Genomic DNA, 22,682 nt, shown 5'->3' with positions numbered 1-22,682 from the left:
ACTAAAAAAAAGCAAAGCTTGGTGTAATTTGCCTTCCTAAAACAGAAGGAAATCTGCAATAATTCAGCTATAAGTGAACATTTGTGGTTACCCACAATGCACTGCTACTAAATATGAAAATAATTCCTTTTCACCCTTGGTAGGTCAAGCAAGCCTATAGCTTTAAGCTTTACATATAAGCCAAGCAAGCATCCCGAACCACTGGTGTATAGCAAGCCTATAGCTTTAAATTTTACACAGCCATATCAAACCCACATGTGACAGCCTGTTTCAGACTTTTGGTCCTCATCAGTACATAGCAGGGATTGATATGGCTGTATGAGATAGGGCTTGGACCTGTACAACAGAGTAACCAAGCAGCTCAGGGTGACCCAAACCACTCGGAATGTATAGGTGGCTAAAAGGAACCAAAAAGACCTACTAAAAAAATCAAAGCTTGGTGTAATTTGCCTTCTTAAAACAGAAGAAAATCTGCAAAAATTCAGCTATAAGTGAACATTTGTGATTACCCACAATGCATCACTACTAAATATTCAAATTATTCATTTTCACCCTTGGTAGGTCAAGCAAGCCTATAGCTTTAAGCTTTACACAGTCATATCAAACCCACATGTGACAGCCTATTTCAGACGTTTGGTCCTCATCAGTACATAGCAGGAATTGATAAGGCTGTATGAGATTGGGCTTGGACCAGTACAACACAGTAACCAAGCAGATCAGGGTGACCCAAACTACTAAGAATGTATAGGAGGCTAAAAAAGACCAAAAAGCCCTCCTACTAAAAAAAGCAAAGCTTGTTGTAATTTTCCTTCTTAAAACAGAAGCAAATCTGCAATAATTCAGCTATAAGTGAACATTTGTGGTTACCCACAATGCACTGCTACTGAATATGCAAATTATCCCTCTTTGCCCTTAGTTTGATATGACACTACTTCTTCTTCTTGCTTGGACCAGCCCCTTCTTCTTGCTTGGACCGGCCCTGGGGGCAGGGCGCTACTTCTTCTTCTTCTTGCTTGAAGGTTGAGGCACTTACTCTATTATATATATAGATATAACTATTTTGCCAACTTTTTAGTTCTTTTTCAATTGCTACATGCGAAAAAGTCATTTCATAGATAAGATTAGAAATGATCTCCTAGGAGAAAACTCCAGAAAAACTCCAGAAACAAAGGGCAGAAGAGATAAATAAAAGTATGTATAGCGTTTTTTATTCTTGTTCGACTCAAAGCTCTTAAGAGCTGCAGCCATTTAACCCCTGCTGACTGCCTAACGCTGATCGGTGGCCGGAGGGTGTCAGCCCCAGGACTCCTTGATGCCGATCAGGTCCTGTAGGCGGCATCAGGTCCTGTAGGAGGCGCGCATGTGCGATCATCCCCTGAAGTCCGCTCCGGGATCAGCTTGCCACCCTGCAATCGCGGCTGGCAGGCTATTAACAAAAAACTTAGCTGACCCTCCAATCCCTCCAAGCGGCTCACAATCTAATCCCTCTCATAGACTGATGCCTATGAGAGGAAAGGAAGTAAACGGATCGCAGTCCAGGGCCAATTTAAGGAGAGTGGGGGGGGGGACAACATTAATTAAAAATTTGTATTATTAAATTTAAAAAAAAAAACTGACGATCGCAGCAGCAATCAGATGCCACGAACAGAAAGCTCTGTTAGTTGCAAGAAAATGAGGGCAAATTCATTTGTGTGCTAAGTTGTATGGCCATGCAGCACACTGTTAAAGCTGCAGTGTGCTGAATTGTAAAAAAAAACACCTGGTCACAAGGGGGGTTTAAGCCTATCGTCCTCAAGTGGTTAAGCTTGTGCTCAATTGGCCACTCTACAGCGTTAGGGAGTCTTGCCCAAGAACTCCACACAGTTTGAAATTACTTTTTTTTTTTGGAGGGGGGGGGGGGGTACTTTTTCAATATTTAGGTGCTGAAATGTATTTTGTGGATAAAAATAAAAATGATCTTGGTGAAAGCTCTGGAGAAAAGTTAATTGAAATGGGGCCACAAAGAGAAAACTCAGTCCAGCATAGAACTAGGCTGTGTTCCTTGTTTTCTTTTTCTCACTATAAGGGTTAAGAATTCAAATATGCAAATGACAATTTCTCTCCAGTGGGACCTACACTATAGGGTTAACTCTCACTGATAACTAATTACAAGCCATTAAACTCCTGCCTAGAAGAGAACAGCTTATGAGTGCAGGGAATGGATAAAAAAAAGTTCTGTAGTTCATTGATTATAGTTCTGGAACTAGCTGTAACAATACAAACATGACATATTTTTTTTAGCTTTTAAAAAAAAATCATATTTAGGAGTCGGGAGATAGAAACATCTGTTTATCTCATCAGTTTATTTAAGAAATAACAGAAGAGATTAATCATGAGTAAGGTAACATCATTTCTGAGATAAGTTTTGTGACTCAACCCCAATACTTTAGTCACCGCCAGTGTTGCTCGGATACAATCCGTGATCACGACATAGCAGTGATTCATGAGCATTTTTACACTATCCAACATCTTGATCCGAATCCGTGATTGGGAATCGATCACGGCAGTCAATCATGAATTCAGTATTCGGCCCGTGATCACGACTGTGATCATGGGAAAAATATCCATGATTATCACCTGAAAACCCGCCGACTTTAGCGGTAAATAGCAAAGCCCTCTTACATGGTAGAAACACCAAATTTGCCAGATATGTTAAGAGGAACAGTGACCACAAGAGGGGATTTTTTTTTTCAAAAAGACCTTATAGTTTTTTGAGAAAATCGATTTTAAAGGGTTTATTTATTTTATTTTTTTTAAACATTAGATTTTTATTGGGTGTTTGTAAATTAACATACATTGCAATTGAAGATATATAACAATTGTTTAAACAATTTAAAGTCAAAAATCTTATATTAAGTACATGTGACTGATAAGGCATAGAAATCACTGAGTCAACAATATCTGTAACGTATATCAAAAACGTATCTAAATATAGATTGATATATTGAGTCGATCCTGTCAGAACTGCATTTACTTGGCCACTTGGCTGCAGATCTAGCAGGTGCATTTTAATGTAGAACCAAGACCAGGATTGGTTTATCCAAGTCAAAATACCATATACAGTATATGCTTTGTATTAGACAAATGACTAGGGATATTTACTTGTGTATTATACTAGCTTGGTAAGTGTTGTAGAGAACCTGAGCATATCACATGTGCTTTATTGCAAACCAAGTGCTCAATATTAAGAATATTTATAGAACAAACATGGATCTAACAATAACAAGGAAAATGGAAAATAAGTATTAACAAAAAAAAAAAATTAAATCAAAAAGTTGCTAATTAGTCTCAGTCCTTTGACGAATTTGATCTTTTGTGTATTAAAACGTATATACCTATGGTCTCTTAATGTTTTGTTGTTCTATATTCTGGAGTCTTGTAATTACTAGATTAAGTAGAATTTTTGGACTCTATTAATTCCCAGTATAACAGATATATAGTGATAATAATACTAATAAATATTTTACACATTTGTATTTAGTCTCTTTGATAAGCAAGGTTACTATCAATAGTTCAGGGGGTTTGCACCTTTATTGATAACTAGTCTGTTAGCAAAGATTTTAAAGTTTCAAAGGAAAATAGTATACATTTAAATGCGGTAATAGCGGTAAATGACAGTTAATGTATTTACCGCATTTACATGTATACTTTTTTCCCTTGAAACGTCCTTTGAAACTTTAAAATTGATTTTCTTTTTTTCCTCTTGTTCCACTGTTCTTCTTAACATATCTGGAAAATTTGGTGTTTCTAGCAAGTAAGGAGGCTTTGCTATTAACATCTAAAGTCGGCGGGTTCCATGTCTGCTATACTGAGTACCCAGCTTGCTGCATGATTTCCCATCCCATCTGACACAACTGGACATCTGCTGGCCACGTTATTGCTATTCCGTGTTGAGCAGCAAAGGTCCCCGTGACGCTGGGACTCTAAATATAGATCTTTGAGATTTACGTATTCAGGAGTGCAGACTGGACCAGTTTTCCTGATTCCTATTGCGAGTTCTCATATCCACAGCAATAGTGGCCATATGGGGGTGTACATTTCAAAACACTGCACGCTAATTTGGGAGTGGGGTAAAAAAAAAAAAAGTGGTCAAACGAAAATTTTATAACGGTAGTAGAACATTGGTAAATGTACAGATATTTACAACTTAATTTATATAGTGAAATATCGGTAATATTTGCAGATATTTTACTATAAGCTAAACCAGCACTGGGCGAACTATGTCCCAGCCTACCAATAGGCAACAAGATTCTTCTATCACCCAACCACGCAAACGGGAGATAACATGGAGTTAAAACTTGCCTGATCGCCGATTGCAGCGTCACATCTCCATAGCAACAGGGTTTCACCTGGCATGTCATCAAAACGTGCCAGCGTATTACACGCTGGCAGCCACCTCATAATACGCTGGCGTGTCATGTGACGCATGTCACGTGAAACCCTGTTGCAATGGAGATCCGACATAGAAAGGGGGGGGTAGGTCCGTATTCTTTCGCTCACGACACTACAGGGAGGGAGGAAGAAGAGGAGGAATTTTGCCCAAAGTATGCCCAGGCCTGACCTAACCTCTCCCTATTGTTACACAGAACCCTCCCCTGACAGGCAACTATTAACCACCCTGGCAGCTAATAACCCCTCACAACTAATAACCCCCCCCCCCCCCCCCCCCTGAGAAACGAATAAAGACCCCACAACTAAAAACCCCACTTGGACAACTAATAAAACCCCCTAAAGTGGTGACTAATCTTAAAGAGACACACGGAAGTGAAGAAAAAATTACAATATAATAAATTGGTTGTGTAGTACAGCTAAGAAAGAAACATTAGGATCAGAGTCCAATATTGTTTCCAGTACAGGAAGAGTTAAGAAACTCCAGTTGATGTAAAAGAGCCACTGAGCTCCCCGACTTTCAAAGTCGCAGAGAGCTCTGTCTTCTGATGCTTATTATCTCAAGTGTCTCTAACTGTTTTGTATTTTTCCTGCAGTGGACAGTTCAAAAGTTCGTTAGCCTGCTCTGTAAAATCATTTAGAATGCTGAGTACTGCAAATATTAGAGAATGATGCAATGTTATAAAAAAAAAAACTATCTAACTGAAAATAGAAATATGAGAATATTTTCTTTGCTACTAATGGTCTAGCAATTATCCGTACTACACAACAAGTTCATTATATCATAATTTTTTTTTGATTCAGTGTCTCTTTAAACCCCCTGCGACAAAGATGGCCGTCTGCTACACAAACTGTGGCTACTAATAGCAAACGCTTTACTCCCGCTATTAGTAGTCACAGTTCACATAGAAAGTGGACCCAGCGCCTGCTAGTTAGCACCCACCCATCCATGTTCCACTACACTTGACCCTAGTATGTTTGTGGCTTGTGTATGAGTGTGGCAGACTGACCATTCCCATACTTATGATATTTTTCGGTGATTTTTCGTTATTTGGCTATGTTAATACATTCTGATTACTTCTTAGTGACAGGTTGTTTTTTTATTTTCTGGGTGAGAGAACATGCATACTTTTTATGCATTGCCCTTATGCAGTACAGTATATCTACATACTCATAGACTTCATGTATGGTGGGTGTCTGGAGTGCAAGAAAAGGAGCACTGTGATTGTTGATGGAACTGAGACAGGCAAGATGCTGCTTACCCAGCATGCTTCCGAATCTTGATCAAAGCAGGGTGCAGCCAAAATTGGGGAGGATTTTTTTGTGGTAAAGGCTAATTAACCTCCCAGCATACGTTTAAAGTGACCATTAGACAAAGAGTAATAAAAGATGTATACATACCCGGGGCTTCCTCCAGCCCCCTTCGCACCGATCGCTCCCATGCTGTCTTCCTCCGCCTCCTCGTTGTCCTGTTAGAAGTCCTGATAGCTTGGCCAGTCGGGGTGCAGACAGGCAGAACACTCCCAGATGTGGGAGTGAGACGGGAACGGGGTGGGTGAGTGATGGGGGGGGGAGACAACACGCACTGTGCATGTGCCCCAACTGGCCAAACTTATGCTGGGCATATATGGAGCGATCGATTAGCCGCCGGATCGACTCCCGCTGCGTCCCCGCTCATCCCCGCAGCCGCCCGGATTGATTCCCGCTCGTCCCCGCGGGCGCTTCCTTATCTTCCGCTCGATTCCCCGCTATTGTCCGCCCGCGGGTATTGAGCGGGGAATTGATCTGCGCGGTGATAGGACCTGTCGGAAATTATCAATCGAGCCATCAGTGGCTCGATTGATAGAAGAAGGTCGACCCGTGTATGCCCAGCATAAAGGGGCTTCTACCAGGACAAGGAGAAGATGGAGGAAGATGGTGTGGGAGTGATCAGTGCAGTGGGGGCTGGAGGAAGCACTGGGTATGTATAAATCTTTTATCTTTAATCATCTCTGGTACACACCCATTTGTAATGTATGTGTCACAGAATATCACTGCAAGTGGGCACCAGGCTGCTTGTTACTATATACAGCACTGAGGCAGTGCAGAATCTTAATTTTGGATTTTTGTAATCCCTCAGGTAAATTGGCTTCCAATTCACATATTAGTGGTAGAAGCCCTTTTGACTTGGAGGGATCTCATAGTTGTGAAAGGGTTTAGAATGGAACGCCATTGTATGCAAACCATTTTGGAAGCGAACATCCTCCATTAGTGCAGCTGAATGCAAATTGATGCAAATAGTGCTACTGAATGTAAATTTCATGCAAGTTGTTTTTATTATTACTAGAGGACCACCTATTATGTGTAGTTGAGGGTCTCTCTTTCATTTTGAGGTGATTGTGAAGTTGGTTCAGCCTTTGAGTAATTTGGTACTGCACTCTGAATGCATATACTGTGCCTTTAATTTGCTAATGAGCTTCTGCTATTTATAAAGCAGGTGCTGCTTGAGAGAGAGAAAAATCAAACAAAATCCTTACTTCCTTATTATTATTATTATTATCCTTGTTTTTTAATTACACGTTAATTGTTGCTGCCCTTGGATGAGTAATGAGCATATGTTGGCCCGCTGCACTTTGTTCTTTGAGGGCTGGAACCCACAGGAGCGCTTTTGGCAGCGTTTTGGCAGCACTGCGATACGCTAGCAGTTTGCCAAAACGCTGGGCTAATGTTAATGGATGGGGCAACTTCCACAGGAGCGTTTGCGTTTCCCAGAAACGCAAACGCAGGACCTGCAGCATTTTGGGAGCGTTAGCGCTTCAATGTAAAGTATTGAAACGCTAGCAGAAACGCTCAGCAAAACCTAAACTGAGCGGTTTTGCTAGCGTTTTGCGGTTCAGCACACTGTAACAAAATTAAAAATAATTCACAGGACCAATCAGGATAAAAACGCAAAACGCAAAACGCTACGCACCCGCTGGGCAAAAAAATACAATGTTGCAAAACGCGACCGAAAACGCGCATGAATCCGCTTGCAAACCGCTCAGACAAAACGCTAGCGGTTGCGTTTTGCGTTTGCTGATTTCAGTGGGTTCCAGGCATGAGAGTTTAAATCTTCAAACCCAGTATATGCGGAACTGAAATTGATGCCAAGATTGAACTAATCAGTATATGGGGATGAAAACGCCAGTTTTACAGTGATTTTAGGAGAGATGAAATTGCCTATCCAGGACTATAGAAAATAGTAGTCCTAGGCCCATATGCAATTAACTTTTTCTCCTTAGTTTTCTCCTAGGTGATAATTTCAAAATTGTCAATAAAATGCCTTTTAACCACTTGATGACCCAGCCTTTACCCCCCCTTAAAGGGAAGGTTCACGCAGGAGCTATAAAAAATAGAAATCAAAATCCACTTACCTGGGGCTTCCTCCAGCCCGTGGCAGACAGGAGGTGCCCTCGCCGCCGCTCCGCAGGCTCCCGGTGGTGATCCCGACCTGGCCAGGCCGGCTGCCAGGTCGGGCTGCTCCTGCGCTCGAAGTTGCGTGTCACTTGTGCGCGCTGACGTCATCCGACGTCCTCCGGGCTGTACTGCGCAGGCGCAGAAGTTCTGCGCCTGCGCAGTACAGCCCGGAGGACGTCGGATGACGTCAGCGCGCACAAGTGACACGCAACTTCGAGCGCAGGAGCAGCCCGACCTGGCAGCCGGCCTGGCCAGGTCGGGATCACCACCGGAGACCACCAGGAGCCTGCGGAGCGGCGGCGAGGGCACCTCCTGTCTGCCACGGGCTGGAGGAAGCCCCAGGTAAGTGGATTTTGATTTCTATTTTTTACAGCTCCTGCGTGAACCTTCCCTTTAAGGACCAGCACTGTTTTTTAAGATCTGTGCTGGGTGGGCTATGCAGCCCCCAGCACAGATCAGGCTGCAGGCAGAGCGACCAGATCACCCCCCTTCTTTCCCCCCTATGGGGATGATGTGCAGGGGGGGTCTGATCGCTCCTGCCTGCCTGAGGTTTGCGGGGGGGGGGGGGGGGGCACCTCAAAGCCCCCCTCCGCAGCGAAATTCCCCCCCTCCCTTTCTTACCTGTCCCTACCTGTCCCCCCTGGTGATCGGGGCTACCCAGGACGTCCCCTGTCACATGGTGGTGATCCCCGGCCGCTGATTGGGGGATCGCCGATCTGCCTTACGGCGCTGCTGCGCAGCAGCGCCGTGCAATGTAAACAAAGGAGACAAATGTCTGCTGCGTTTACATTTAGTCTGCGAGCCGCGATCAGCAGCTCGCAGGCTATTCATGGAGACCCGCTCCATGATCTAACAGGAAACGGCCGCTCGCGCGAGCGGCCTTTCCTGATTAATTAGGGAGGCACCTGGCTATGGAGATCTGCGTCGCTGGTCCTCCAGCTACCACTTTGCCGCCGCACGGTATGAGTGTGCGGTCGGCAAGTGGTTAAAGAGACACTGAAGCGAGAATAAATCTCGTTTCAGTGCTTATATTCAGCAGGGGCATGTGTGCCCCTGCTAAAACGCCACTATTCCGCGGCTAAACGGGGGTCCCTTACCCCCCAAAATCTACAACTAACTTGGTCGTAGATTTTGCTACTGTTGAGGCAGGGCTAATGGCTGCAGCCCTGCCTCTCAGCGCCATCTATCAGCGGCGCATCGCCGCCTCTCCCCCGCCCCTCTCAGCGAAGGAAGACTGAGAGGGGTGGGGGAAGCCCCAGGTAAGTGGATTTTGATTTCTATTTTTTACAGCTCCTGCGTGAACCTTCCCTTTAAGGACCAGCACTGTTTTTTAAGATCTGTGCTGGGTGGGCTATGCAGCCCCCAGCACAGATCAGGCTGCAGGCAGAGCGACCAGATCACCCCCCTTCTTTCCCCCCTATGGGGATGATGTGCAGGGGGGGTCTGATCGCTCCTGCCTGCCTGAGGTTTGCGGGGGGGGGGGGGCACCTCAAAGCCCCCCTCCGCAGCGAAATTCCCCCCCTCCCTTTCTTACCTGTCCCTACCTGTCCCCCCTGGTGATCGGGGCTACCCAGGACGTCCCCTGTCACATGGTGGTGATCCCCGGCCGCTGATTGGGGGATCGCCGATCTGCCTTACGGCGCTGCTGCGCAGCAGCGCCGTGCAATGTAAACAAAGGAGACAAATGTCTGCTGCGTTTACATTTAGTCTGCGAGCCGCGATCAGCAGCTCGCAGGCTATTCATGGAGACCCGCTCCATGATCTAACAGGAAACGGCCGCTCGCGCGAGCGGCCTTTCCTGATTAATTAGGGAGGCACCTGGCTATGGAGATCTGCGTCGCTGGTCCTCCAGCTAACACTTTGCCGCCGCACGGTATGAGTGTGCGGTCGGCAAGTGGTTAAAGAGACACTGAAGCGAGAATAAATCTCGTTTCAGTGCTTATATTCAGCAGGGGCATGTGTGCCCCTGCTAAAACGCCACTATTCCGCGGCTAAACGGGGGTCCCTTACCCCCCAAAATCTACAACTAACTTGGTCGTAGATTTTGCTACTGTTGAGGCAGGGCTAATGGCTGCAGCCCTGCCTCTCAGCGCCATCTATCAGCGGCGCATCGCCGCCTCTCCCCCGCCCCTCTCAGCGAAGGAAGACTGAGAGGGGTGGGGGAGAGGCGGAGATACGCGCTGACAGACGCGCGTGAGGCAGGGCTGCGGCCATTAGCCCTGCCTCAATCAGGAAGTGATCCTTGGGACTTCTGGAGGGGATTTGGGGGGTAAGAGACCCCCGTTTAGCCGCAGGATAGCAGCGTTTTAGCAGGGGCACACATGCCCCTGCTATATATAAGAGCTGAAGCGAGATTTATTCTCGCTTCAGACTCTACCAGCAAGCAAGAAAATACTCAAAATAATTTTAATAGTACTTTTTCACCTACTTTTTGATATTTTTAAAGAGGAACTGTAACGTCAAAACGTCCCCTGGGGGGTACTCACCTCGGATGGGGGAAGCCTCCGGATCCTAATGAGGCTTCCCACGCCGTCCTCCGTCCCTCAGGGGTCTCGCTGCAGCCCTCCGTGCAGCAGTGACGTCAATATTTACCTTCCCGGCTCCTGCGCAGTCGCTCTGACGGCTGTCGGCTCCGAAGTAGGCGGAAATACCCAATCGCCGTCGGGTCTGCTCAAGTTTCCGGCGCCTGCGCACTAGAGCGGACCCGACAGAGATCGGGTATTTCCATCTATTTCCGAGCCGAAAGCAGCCACAGTGCCCCCGCTGGAGCCAGCAAAGGTAAATATTGAATCTACAGTCGGGTCTGTCGGAGGGCTGCAGCAAGACCCCCGTGGGACAGAGGCGTGGGAAGCCTCATTAGGATCCGGAGGCTTCCCCCACCCGAGGTGAGTACCCCCCAGGGGAGGTTTTTGATGTTACAGAGTCTCTTTAAGTTGCCAAGTGCTGAAAAATTACTTTAAATAGAAAATGAAAAATTATCTCCTAGGAGAAAACTCAGGAGAAAAAGTTATGGGCATATGGGCCCTAATAGTTTATCAATGCAAATATATCCATGCATGAATTTTATATGAACAGTTGAAGTGTAGGTCTGTTTACTCAGCCCCAGATAATAAGACCACAATTCAGTACACTACAGTGGGTTGCAAAAGAATTCGGCCCCCTTGAAGTTTTCCACATTTTGTCACATTACTGCCACAAACATGCATCAATTTTATTGGAATTCCCCGTGAAAGCCTAATACAAAGTGGTGTACATGTGAGAAGTGGATCGAAAATCATACATCATTCCAAACCTTTTTTACAAATAAATAACTGCAAAGTGGGGTGTGCGTAATTATTTGGCCCCCTGAGTCAATACTTTGTAGAACCACCTTTTGCTGCAATTACAGCTGCCAGTCTTTTAGGGTATGTCTCTACCAGCTTTGCACATCTAGAGACTGAAATCCTTGCCCATTCTTCTTTGCAAAACAGCTCCAGCTCAGTCAGATTAGATGGACAGCGTTTGTGAACAGCAGTTTTCAGATCTTGCCACAGATTCTCGATTGGATTTAGATCTGGACTTTGACTGGGCCATTCTAACATATTCACATAAATATGTTTTGTTTTAAACCATTCCATTGTTGCCCTGGCTTTATGTTTAGGGTCATTGTCCTGCTGGAAGGTGAACCTCCACCCCAGTCTCAAGTCTTTTGCAGTCTCCAAGAGGTTTTCTTCCAAGTTTGCTCTGTATTTGGCTCCATCCATCTTCCCATCAACTCTGACCAGCTTCCCTGTCCCTGCTGAAGAGATGCAACCCCCGAGCATGATGCTGCCACCGCCATATTTGACAGTGGGGATGGTGTGTTCAGAGTGATGTGCAGTGTTAGTTTTCTGCCACACATAGCGTTTTGCATTTTGGCCAAAAAGTTCCATTTTGGTCTCATCTGACCAGAGCACCTTCTTCTACATGGTTGCTGTGTCCCCCACATGGCTTGTGGCAAACTGCAAACGGGACTTCTTATGCTTTCTGTTAACAATACCTTTCTTCTTGCCACTCTTCCATAAAGGACAACTTTGTACAGTGCATGACTAATAGTTGTCCTATGGACAGAGTCTCCCACCTGAGCTGTATATTTTTGCAGCTCGTCCAGAGTCACCATGGGCCTCTTGACTGCATTTCTGATCAGCGCTCTCCTTGTTCGGCCTGTGAGTTTAGGTGGATGGCCTTGTCTTGGTAGGTTTACAGTTGTGCCATATTCCTTCCATTTCTGAATGATCGCTTGAACAGTGCTCCGTGGGATGTTCAAGGCTTTGGAAATCTTTTTGTAGCCTAAGCCTGCTTTAAATTTCTCAATAACTTGATCCCTGACCTTTCTTGTGTGTTCTTTGGACTTCACGGTGTTGTTGCTCCCAATATTCTCTTAGACAACCTCTGAGAGGTTGGCACCTGGTCACAGAGCAGCTGTATTTGTACTGACATAGGATTACACACAGGTGCACTCTATTTATTATTATATTATTTATATTTATTATTATATTATCATTAGCACTCATCAGGCAATGTCTATAGGCAACTGACTGCACTTAGACCAAAGGGGGCCGAATAATTATGCACACACCACTTTGCAGTTATTTATTTGTAAAAAATGTTTGGAATCACGTATGATTTTTGTTCCACTTCTCATGTGTACACCACTTTGTGTTGGTCTTTCATGTGGAATTCCAATAAAATTGATTCATGTTTGTGGCAGTAATGTGACAAAATGTGGAAAACTTCAAGGTGGCCAAATAGTTTTGCAACTCACTGTATATCTATGGATGCTTTCTTATCAGGGTAATGCACCAGAATATGCACTTCGTATGTGGTTTTAAAGGGGAAGGTGCCCGATTAGGCTGTATTATACCTTCACGCAACTTTATCTGATTAAAAAGCTTCATTACTATTTATTAGCTCTGTGGATGTGTATCATTATCATTCATATTTAATTGAGTAATCAAGAGTTACTTGTGTCCATTCAGCTGCTGATCACCCTCTTGGCGCAGGTGTGGCGCATCAAAGAACATTTGTTGTTATGTCTTTGGATTCATACCTATTCAGTGTTTTTTGTATGCTTGGGAGAGGAAGCTTTATGGGAAATCTCTATAGTGGTGGAAGCAGTTATGGATGGTCCCCCCAGGTGATGAGAGCAGTTTTGGGGGGCTGTCTGCGCTGCTCCTGCCCCCTTGAGGTGTGGCTTGCAGAGAGTGGTCCCGGATGGTGTCAATGCCCGGGACCGCGCCTGTATTTCACACCTCTGTGTTTGTAATTTTGCAGTACTGAATCTTATCAATGACTGTCCATTTGCCTCTGTAGTAACTCATGTCATAAAAGAAGCAGGAAGGATAATCTGTTAATCAATTATTATTACTCAAACACAATGTTTTAATTCAGTAAAATATGTTTGATTTACAGATCTGTTTATTGTCATGTATTACGTCTACACATTAATATACATTTACAGACACAAACTATCCTCAAACAAAAGCACCAGTATGAAACATGAATAAGAAAACATGAACGGACGCCGGCACTCTCCAAACAAGACTTCTTTATTTAGGCCACAAAGAACAGGTATAACCAATGCCCCTACAGTGCCCTAAAAGCACCAGTATGAAACAATTGTCATTGACCCCTATTGAATTAACGTTTTCTCTTGAGTTTTCTCCTAGGTGATATTTTCATACCTCGACAACAAAATGACTTTTAAGCATCCAGCAAGCTAAAAAAATTATTCAAATAATTTTGGTAGCACTTTTTCACCTATTTTTGGTACTTTTTCCATTGCAAAGTACCAAAAAGTTATTTTAAGGAGAAGATGAAAGATTGTGTGAACATAAAAAAATGGCACCTGTTAATAAGGATGGCAGATATAACCATTGTTAATTTATCATTTAGTAAAGTGGGCGCCAGGAAATGCCATTAAATATTGTTTACAATACCGAAATTGTACTATTCCCCACTGTAACCTCTATTTTTGCATCTAGTAAAATGGGCACCAGGAAAAGTGATAAAATATTGGTTAGTTTACTGATATTCTATTTCAGTCATAGTGAAATATTAACTGATATTTTACTATGACCTAACTAACCTATCCCTACTCTCACTCAGAATCCTTCCCTGTGGTGCCTAACCCTCCCCCCCCTACAGTGGCACCTAACCTCAACCCACTGTGTGGCGCCTAACCGTAACTCCCCCTGGTGAGTGCCAAACCTTACCCCACCCCCACGGGCAACTTGCCTTAACGACTCCCTTCCCCTACCCTCCTTAACCCCATACGCTAACACCGTTGGAACATGACGAAAACAAAAGTTGTATGAAATATACCATATCTGGTAGACACTAATGTCTGTGAGTATGCGTGCGTTATACAGATAACCATATTATCGTTTGTAGGGTAGCAGGGGAAGAGAAAGCACAGACAAGTCCAGGAGCCCAATCTGGTGCAATATTGTTAGTAGATCTCGGTATATTCAAAGACAATAGAGAATATACTCACAAAGATGGGTTGCAGCAGAGGCAACCACTTGTAGTCGCAGATGGGGAGAAACCGTCCCCACTCGGCCTTTTGGTTCCTAGACGGTCTCTGCTCCAGAACTCTCGACTAAATCGCCCTTGATAACTTAAGGGATATCAGCTAATATTTAACACAGGTAGGAGGCGCCCGGTCTAGAATATGTCATAGCGGTAGTAGTACTATATAAGGGTATACTGTATATCAATTTTCAATCATATCGCTTCAAACATAGGAAGGTAAAGTCAACTGGCGCCCAAATACTCGGAACCTAAACCCTTAAGGCACTTTTACTGACCTGAGGAAGCGGCTATCGCCCATGAAACGCGTTGTCTAGTGCACCAATAAAAAACAATTTCTTAATCTTGAAACTCTACTTGTGTTTATACCCTGGCAAACACCAACAAGGTAGGACAACTTTACCTTCCTATGTTTGAAGTGATATGATTGAAAATTGATATATACGCTTATATAGTACTACTACCGCTTTAATTTATTCTAGACCGGCGCCCCCTACCTGTATTAAATATTATCGTTCGTGCATTCTTAGTTCAGAATAAAAAAAAATACCATTGAGAATAGGGATGGTCGGAAATGTAAATTTACGATTCCGCAGAAATTCCGATTTCCGCCAGTGATTACCAATTTCACGGATTTCCGATCGGTTTTCAATGTCGGATTTCTGAGTAGTTGTTTTTTGGGTCATTTTTTGCATTCTCTGATTGGCCAAATACTTCCGAGTTGACTCTGCATTCTCTGATTAGTCCAATGTTTCCGAGTTCTGTAATTGGGCTAAAATTACCAAATTGCAGTAATGCAGTATTTCTACAGAAATCCGATTTCCGAGTTTGGATTTCCAAGTAGTGTCTTTTTGTCATTTTTTGCATTCTCTGATTGACCAAATACTTCCGAGTTGTTTCTGCATTCTCAGATTGGTCCATTGATTTCGAGTTCTGTAATTGGGCTAAAATTACCAAATTGCAGTAATGCAGTATTTCTGCAGAAATCCAAGTTCCATTTCCCGATTTCCGATCGGAAATTCGGATTTCCAATTAGAACTCATAAATTTCTATTCCGCGAGATCCGAATGAGCATCCCTAATTGTGAAGTCAAAACCTAAAATGCAAATTACTTTGTAAGAGAAAGTATATTGCTTGTTTATATGAATGCAGTTCCCATATTGAAACCGATTTAGTTGTTTTATATTTACGTAGCACTCTTTTTTATACAGTTAGCGCCAATAGAGAAAAAGTGTCTATTGATGTGAATGAGGTGCCCTTTTTAATAGGCTCCTTTATAACTTGATACTGAAAAATGATCTCCTAGGAGAAAACTCTGGATAAAAAGTTAATTGAACAGGGGGCCAGTCTGCCTACACAACGGTCAAAGTGTTTGTGAAAATACAGTAGAGACATATCAGACTGTATTATTATTGTAGTGAGTCAGAGGGTGAAGCCTCATAAGCCACATCGACCAATCCGATGTCACATTTAAGTTGGCCACGCACGATAGAATAAAATGATTCTGTTTTATGGCAATTTGATTAAAAAAAAACTACCAATTGTACAGAAAAAAATCGAAAGTTTGGATATTTTATTATTTGAGCAGGAACTGTCCTGTTTTTATCGATATCAGATAAGGAGTGGCTGATTTTCTGATCAGTTTCTATGAAAATGTAATGGTGTAGGATACATGATCCATTTCTTAATTTACAGACCCAAGCCATTTTTTCAGACTTTTTCATCTTTTTTCATAATCGGGGAAATATTGAACACGTGGGTGATACGCTAGTCAGATTTTTCAAATGTTACAAGGATTTAGAAAAAAAATATTGTACCCTAATTATCAAATTGAAAATAAATATTTAAAAAATGGTATCTAGTGTGGCCATTATTACACATCAGAACAATTAAAAAACAATTTAAAAAACACAAAATCCAGGCTCCTCAGCTTGAGCTAGGGCATTTAAACACTTGTAGATTTAATGGGGAGGTGCTGGAAAGGGTGTGGCAAGCAAAACAGCAAAACTTTAAAATGAACTTCCGCACACTTATGCGAATCCTCATGCGAATCCACTTACAAAAATCATGCAGCAATCAATGCTGTCTCTACAGCTAAGTTAAAAGCTGGGATCTTCGTTACAAGAATAAAGTCTCTTGCGTAGTCACATACAAACAAACATGCACGCATTCAGTGCATCAAAACCTATCTAGGGAATAGGAGCACATATCCTTTCTGTCTTCCTTGGGACAGATAGTGCATCTAACTAATCCTGCTGGTGTGTTTGCATGGCACATATGCAGGTACTAGCAGCTCCCTTGCAGGATTAGTTAGATGCACTATCTGTCCCAGGGAAGACGTTAAGGATATGTGCACCTATTCCCTAGATAGGTTTTGATGCGCTGAATGCGTGCATGTTTGTGCTGTGCATGTTACAGGGCCAGAGTTAGGACACATACAACACTGGGCTACCTCTACGCGGTGTATGTGACTACACAAGAGACTTTATTCTTGTAACAAAGATCCCAGCTTTTAACTTAGCTGTAGGGGAAGCATTGATTGCTGCATATTTCTAAGTGGATTCGCATGAGGATTTGCATGTGTGTGCGGAAGTTCATTTTGATGTTTTGCTGTTTTGCTTGCCACACCCCTTCCAACACCTCCCCATTACATCTAATCTACAAGTGTTTAAATGTCCTAGCTCAAGCTGAGGAGCCTGGATTTTGTGTTTTTTAATTTGTATTTGATCCTTTGTGGCTAGGATTTTATCTAGTGCTTTCCATCTTCCCCTATTAGTGATCTTAACACATAGCTTGCTGGTGTGTTCGCATGGCACATATGCAGGTACTAGCAGCTCCCTTGCAGGATTAGTTCGATGCACTATCTGTCCCAAGGAAGACAGTAAGGATATGTGCTTCTATTCCCTAGATAGGTTTTGATGTGCTGAATGCGTGCATGTTTGTGCTATGCATGTTACAGGGCCAGAGTTAGGACACATACGACACGGGGCTACCTCTACGCGGTGTATGTGACTATGCAAGAGACTTTATTCTTGTAACGAAGATCCCAGTTACAAACCAAACCTGATTAATTGCTGAGGTCACATTATTTTTCACAATACCATTTAGCTATTTTAAGACATTGGAGAATGTTAAATAGTTTATAAAAATAATACATAAAAATAAAAATCATTTATAACAATAGGTATCAAGACAGATCATTGAAGTACCTGGTTATACATACACGTTATAAGGAATCTCCTTTATGAAATGTATTTTGACCCTTGTTTTATTTGTGTGTAAGGAGGGTCAATAAGATGCAAATAATTCCGAGTTAAAGGGAATCTGAAGTGAAAATAAATGTATAGGATAATGATTTGCATGTGTAGTACTGCTAAGAAATAAAACATTAGTAGAACAGATGAGTCTCCTATTGTTTCTAGTATAGAAAAAGTTAAAATACTTCAGTTGTTATCTATGCAAAAGAGGTTCTCTGCGCTCTAATTTAGTCAGAGAGCAATGCTGCTTTCCGAAGCACTTATCTCAACCTGTCTCTGGATAGGAACACACTAGGCAGAATCACAGATGGGGTTTCCACTATGTGCTATGGAAAACGCATATGCAATTCTACTTCCTACGCTCTCACTGTTTCTTGTTTGGTTAAGGTTTTCTACCAGGAAGTTCAAAGGATCATTAGCTCTGCTCTGTTTCATCATTGAAAATACAGAGTGTAATTTGTAAACTGCAAATATTAGAGAATGATGCAATGTTATAAAAAAACGATACAACTGAAAATAAAAACATGAGACCCTTTTCTTTGCTACTAATGTTCTAATAATTATCTGAACTACCCATACAATTCATTATATCATAAGTATTTTTTTCGCTTAAGTGTCTCTTTAATGCAAATGTTTGTGCTAATATCATGTTGCCATATGAAGCTTGAAAATGCACCAATAAAATCCTGCTGCTGTGATATTGATTGACCCATTTTCAAGCTGCATGTATTTACAAAAGTTATGCATAAGAATCTGCATTAACTCAGAAGTATTTGCATCTCATTTGCACATCTCTATTTGTAAGCAGTAATCGGCTAAAATAGCGTATTATACATCACCCATGCTAAATCTCATAGAACATGTTATAATACTAAATACAGACATTATAACTCATATTTATAAAGCAGTGGTAAACCACATTGTGAGGCCTAATTATAACAAAAGATGAATAGGGATGGTTAATGGGATTCTAAGAACATCAACATGATGCATATTTTATGTTAATTTTATGCATATTTATTTTATTTGAGCAGCATAATTTTGCATAAAATAAACACAATTTTCACTAACTCAAAATTATTAATATCTCATTGACCATATGAAATGTAAATGGCTACTTTTCAGTTGTCCACTTGTTAAGTTGATGTAAAAACCATTGTAAAATGTATCTTGTTGATGTGTGCAAAACGGTTCCAATAAGCCACCTATTGCTAAATCCTTAGTAGCATAATATTTTTTTTTTCAGTAAATAATCTATTTAACTTGTTATAATGCTCTAAAATAACGTTTAAGGCCCGTACCCACTACGCAATTTTTCTGACAAATGTTGTGACGATGGACAATTTTTATGAGCGACAAGTGATCGTTTTAACGATTTTGCAACATGGGTAAAGGCGCGTGACTATGAGAATAAGCTTAGCGAAACGTGCCGATAACAACCATCATGGTGATTCACATCTTTAAGATCAGCGTTGTGTGCCGTCACGCATACCAGCCGCTAGACAGATGGCTCGGGGAGTGCTGGGATCCATCTTTCTTGGTCGCGAGGTGAGTATGTAGCTTTAGGCCTCTTTCAGACAGGCAGATGACAGATGGTAAATTCACGGCCATTAAGCTGCTCTCCTGCACTGGCCCCTCCATAGAGTCATGCTCAGATGCAACATGTTGCGGTTCTCTGCCACAATTGACACATGTGGTGTTACAAACGCTGCCGTTCGCCGGCAATTCAATTGCACCAGAATTTTTGGGCGGCAGAGGGGACGCTAAACTGTCCAACAGTTCAGCCCCTGTCTAAAAAAAGCCTTAGGAAGCTCAGCTAGTCTATATATAATGTCTCTTAAAATAATGTTTCCATTACATAGTGATGGTCAGGTCTAGGACAACTCATGGGGTAGCATGTAATTAGTTTGGACAGGTGATAGATATGTAAGTCTCTGATTTGCTAGTCATGGTCATGTGCTAAAGTAACGCGACCACAGCAAATCAGAGCTTTGCAAATCTATCAGCTGATCAAAGAAATCCCACGCTTCTCCATCAGTTCTCCTAGAAATAACCATCACTACAGTAGGACATCATAAATATGTGTATATCTCTGTGACTAAAGTACTAATTTTCATTCTTAAAAAAATTGGTTTTTAATTTATTAAGAAACATATAAGCAGCTATGGCATGTGAATAGGACTTCAGTCAGTTATTACCACTCTCACTTGGAATCACTGTTTTAAGCAACCCAGGTGTTTCCTCCTTCTGCATGAGAAATCAGCTTCACGGAGCAGGAGGTCCTGAAAGTTATTTTCCACACCTGCACTTATATTTCTTTCATAAATTCACCCATTAAACCTTTACTGCAGAAAGGTCAGCCGTATCCTCATCTTCTCCCTGCTCTTGTAACATTCCAGATTTGACAACCTCGCATTTTAATCAAATCAGGGGGCAGGGCTGTGACCTCCCCAACCAACCCGCTCCTCCATCACTTTACTCCCTAACCTACTCTTGCAACACATTACAGACTCCCCCCTCTCCCCCCCCCCATCACTTGCTCACTCGCAAAGCTCAAGGACTTCTCCAGAGCACTGCTCTTTGGAACTTATCCCACCTTCGACTCTTTCAAGCAGGCCTTAAAGACTCATCTGTTCACCACAGCCTAACCACCATCTTCATAGCTCCACCCTTTTTCCTTAGAATTAAACCCAACCCCCTTTGTTGTGTCCCTCTCCCCCACCCCTTAGAATGTAAGTTTATTTGGCAGAGCCCTCCTCCCAGCGACTCGTCTGTTATATTTATCTCTACATTGTTACATCACTATTTTCTGTACCATTGTTGGATGTTATAATGTCCCTGTGTAATGCTATTTAACGCTGTAATGTCTCCCCTGTATAAATAAAGAGCTGCATTTGCATTGCCTTATCATAAGGTGCTGGGCACTGGTATTGGATCTAACAACACATTTACCAAATAAATAAATGGCAGTAAGGCATTTCAATGGTCAGCAATTTATTTGTGGAGGGCAGTTTCTAGGCTAAATTGCACCCAGGGCGAGGGTATAAAAATTGTGCCCCCTTCTCCCCACCCCATGAACTCGAGAACCCTTACTGTTTAGGGACAGTCACACACCCACAGGTCACAAGTAGATCAGAACACACAGGCAAAGAGAGCCCGGAAAGCCAACTCCTCCATGGGCGCCGTGCACTGACAGCCTGCAGTACCGCTACAGGACATCAGGTGTCATCATGCGGTGGTGACGTGATCATGACTTGATGTCTGACGCAGGCAGCCCAGGGGGATTAAAGGAAGGTGATTGCGCTGGTAATCTTCTTTCTTCTTTCATTTGGCTGTACCGCAGGACACCAGCTCCCTAGCGGTTATATCCTTCTGCCTGCGCCCCCCTTCTTCTACTTGCTGGTGTGCACTCAGGGTGGTCGCCCTGTCCGCACTGCCTAAGAAATGGCCCTGTATTTGTGACAGAACTGTTGCCTACTCCCCATTTGCAGACCCTTCTCTACCTTTGGTGCACAGGAGAAGGTGAATCTGGAAGTCCTTCAGATGCCTGTCCCCCTACATGTAAACAGGTGAAAGGGGTTATTTTTGACCTAATCATTGGCCATAAACTGTTAAAGGACACCTGGAGTGAGAGGGATAGGGAGGCTGCCACATTTATTCCCTAAACAATGCACATTCCCTGACTGTCCTGCTGATCCTCTGCCTCTAATACTTTTAACCATAGACCCTGAACAAGCATACAGATCAGATGTTTCTGACTGAACCTGACTAGATTTGCCACATGCTTTTTTCAGGTGTGTGATTCAGACAGTACTGATGCATGAAAGATCAGCAGGTGCCAAGCAACTGGTATTGTTTAAAAGCAAATAAATATGGCAGCCTCCATATCCACACTTCAGTTATCCTTTCAGTTGAAAAAAATATTTTATTTTAAATAAATGTACTATAAATTACCCGAGCTTTAAAATGACAATAAAGTGACATAGATTGTTTTTCTGCTCACAGACCTTACCAGATACAGGTTCAAGTGGAGAACTACAAAAAAAACCTTATCATTTTCTTAGTAATAGTTGTAATTTAATTTAGTGCTAAATGAAATAAATATTTAAAATAAATGTGAAAAAACACTATCAATTCCTTTTTAATGTGCAACGGATGAAACAAAACTCCTGGAAACAACTATACGGTGAGTCATTGGCTCTGCATAGGATTGTTGGGGAGAGACACACAGCTAAATGTTTACCAAAGCCAAGGTTTTCTCTGCTAGGTTCTTATTAAATGGCATCTTGAAGTTTTCAAAGTCCACTTCATAGGTGAAGCGCTCCCGTAGGTGCTCTCGCTTCTTCATCAGCTCCGCTGTGGTTGGCTCTGACACCCAAACCTGAGGGGATGTAAAGTGGGCGGGTTACTAGGTATGTGGAGAACTAGCCAGACAATTACAGGAAACACCACTGTACCCCACTATGTAATTATTAAAGCGGACCTCTTCACAGGCAGCAGAAGTTATGACAGAGTAGAGGGGAAAAATTCAGAAAACTGACCACTTATGCTAAAAAATCCATGTTTTGTTGGTTAGCCACACCTCCTCTCTAAAAAACTGCCATGGCAATTTTCTGCCTTTGCAAAGACTGCTGAGAGTTTGTGTCATCTGTGGATGGTAGGAGCCTCATAGTGTGGACTGAGAGGTACTCTGCTTCTACCTGAGCCAGCCTATTACAGAGAGGACAGGGGAAGAGAAAAGTGGTGCAGTGCCGACCAAAGTATGTTCCATTCCAAAGCTGCCACAAGGCTTCCCTGCTGCTTAAGAAGTATTCAGTCATCGACGCATTGGGTAAAAAGGGGGAACAGTCATAGTAAGTGTCATTATGGCTCTTTTTCACTTCAGAATTTACAGCAGAGGTCCACTTTAATCATCTCCGCATGAATGACAGAGCGGAGCTCCACCATCAGTCTCCCAGCGGCGATCACGAAAACCATTTTAAAAAAGCTGTGGTGCATAGACTTACAAGACTT

The 22,682-nt window shown here is 42.8% G+C and overlaps 1 protein-coding gene across 3 annotated transcripts in view; it reads right to left on the bottom strand.

The window, feature by feature from the left end:
• Positions 1 to 21,794: 21,794 nt before the first annotated feature.
• ANKEF1 (ankyrin repeat and EF-hand domain containing 1) overlaps positions 21,795 to 22,682 on the bottom strand; it is a 31,655-nt gene continuing 30,767 nt past the window's right edge. For all 3 annotated transcript variants that reach the window (XM_068232534.1, XM_068232535.1, XM_068232533.1), the window contains exon 10: positions 21,795 to 22,050. In XM_068232534.1, coding sequence (XP_068088635.1) covers positions 21,901 to 22,050 — 150 coding nt within the window. In that variant the 3' untranslated portion in view covers positions 21,795 to 21,900. The remainder of the gene's footprint in view (positions 22,051 to 22,682) is intronic.

The sequence above is a fragment of the Hyperolius riggenbachi genome, chromosome 4 (assembly GCF_040937935.1).
Source record: "Hyperolius riggenbachi isolate aHypRig1 chromosome 4, aHypRig1.pri, whole genome shotgun sequence".
Lineage (NCBI taxonomy): Eukaryota > Metazoa > Chordata > Amphibia > Anura > Hyperoliidae > Hyperolius > Hyperolius riggenbachi.
This window is presented reverse-complemented; position numbering and strand designations above follow the sequence as displayed.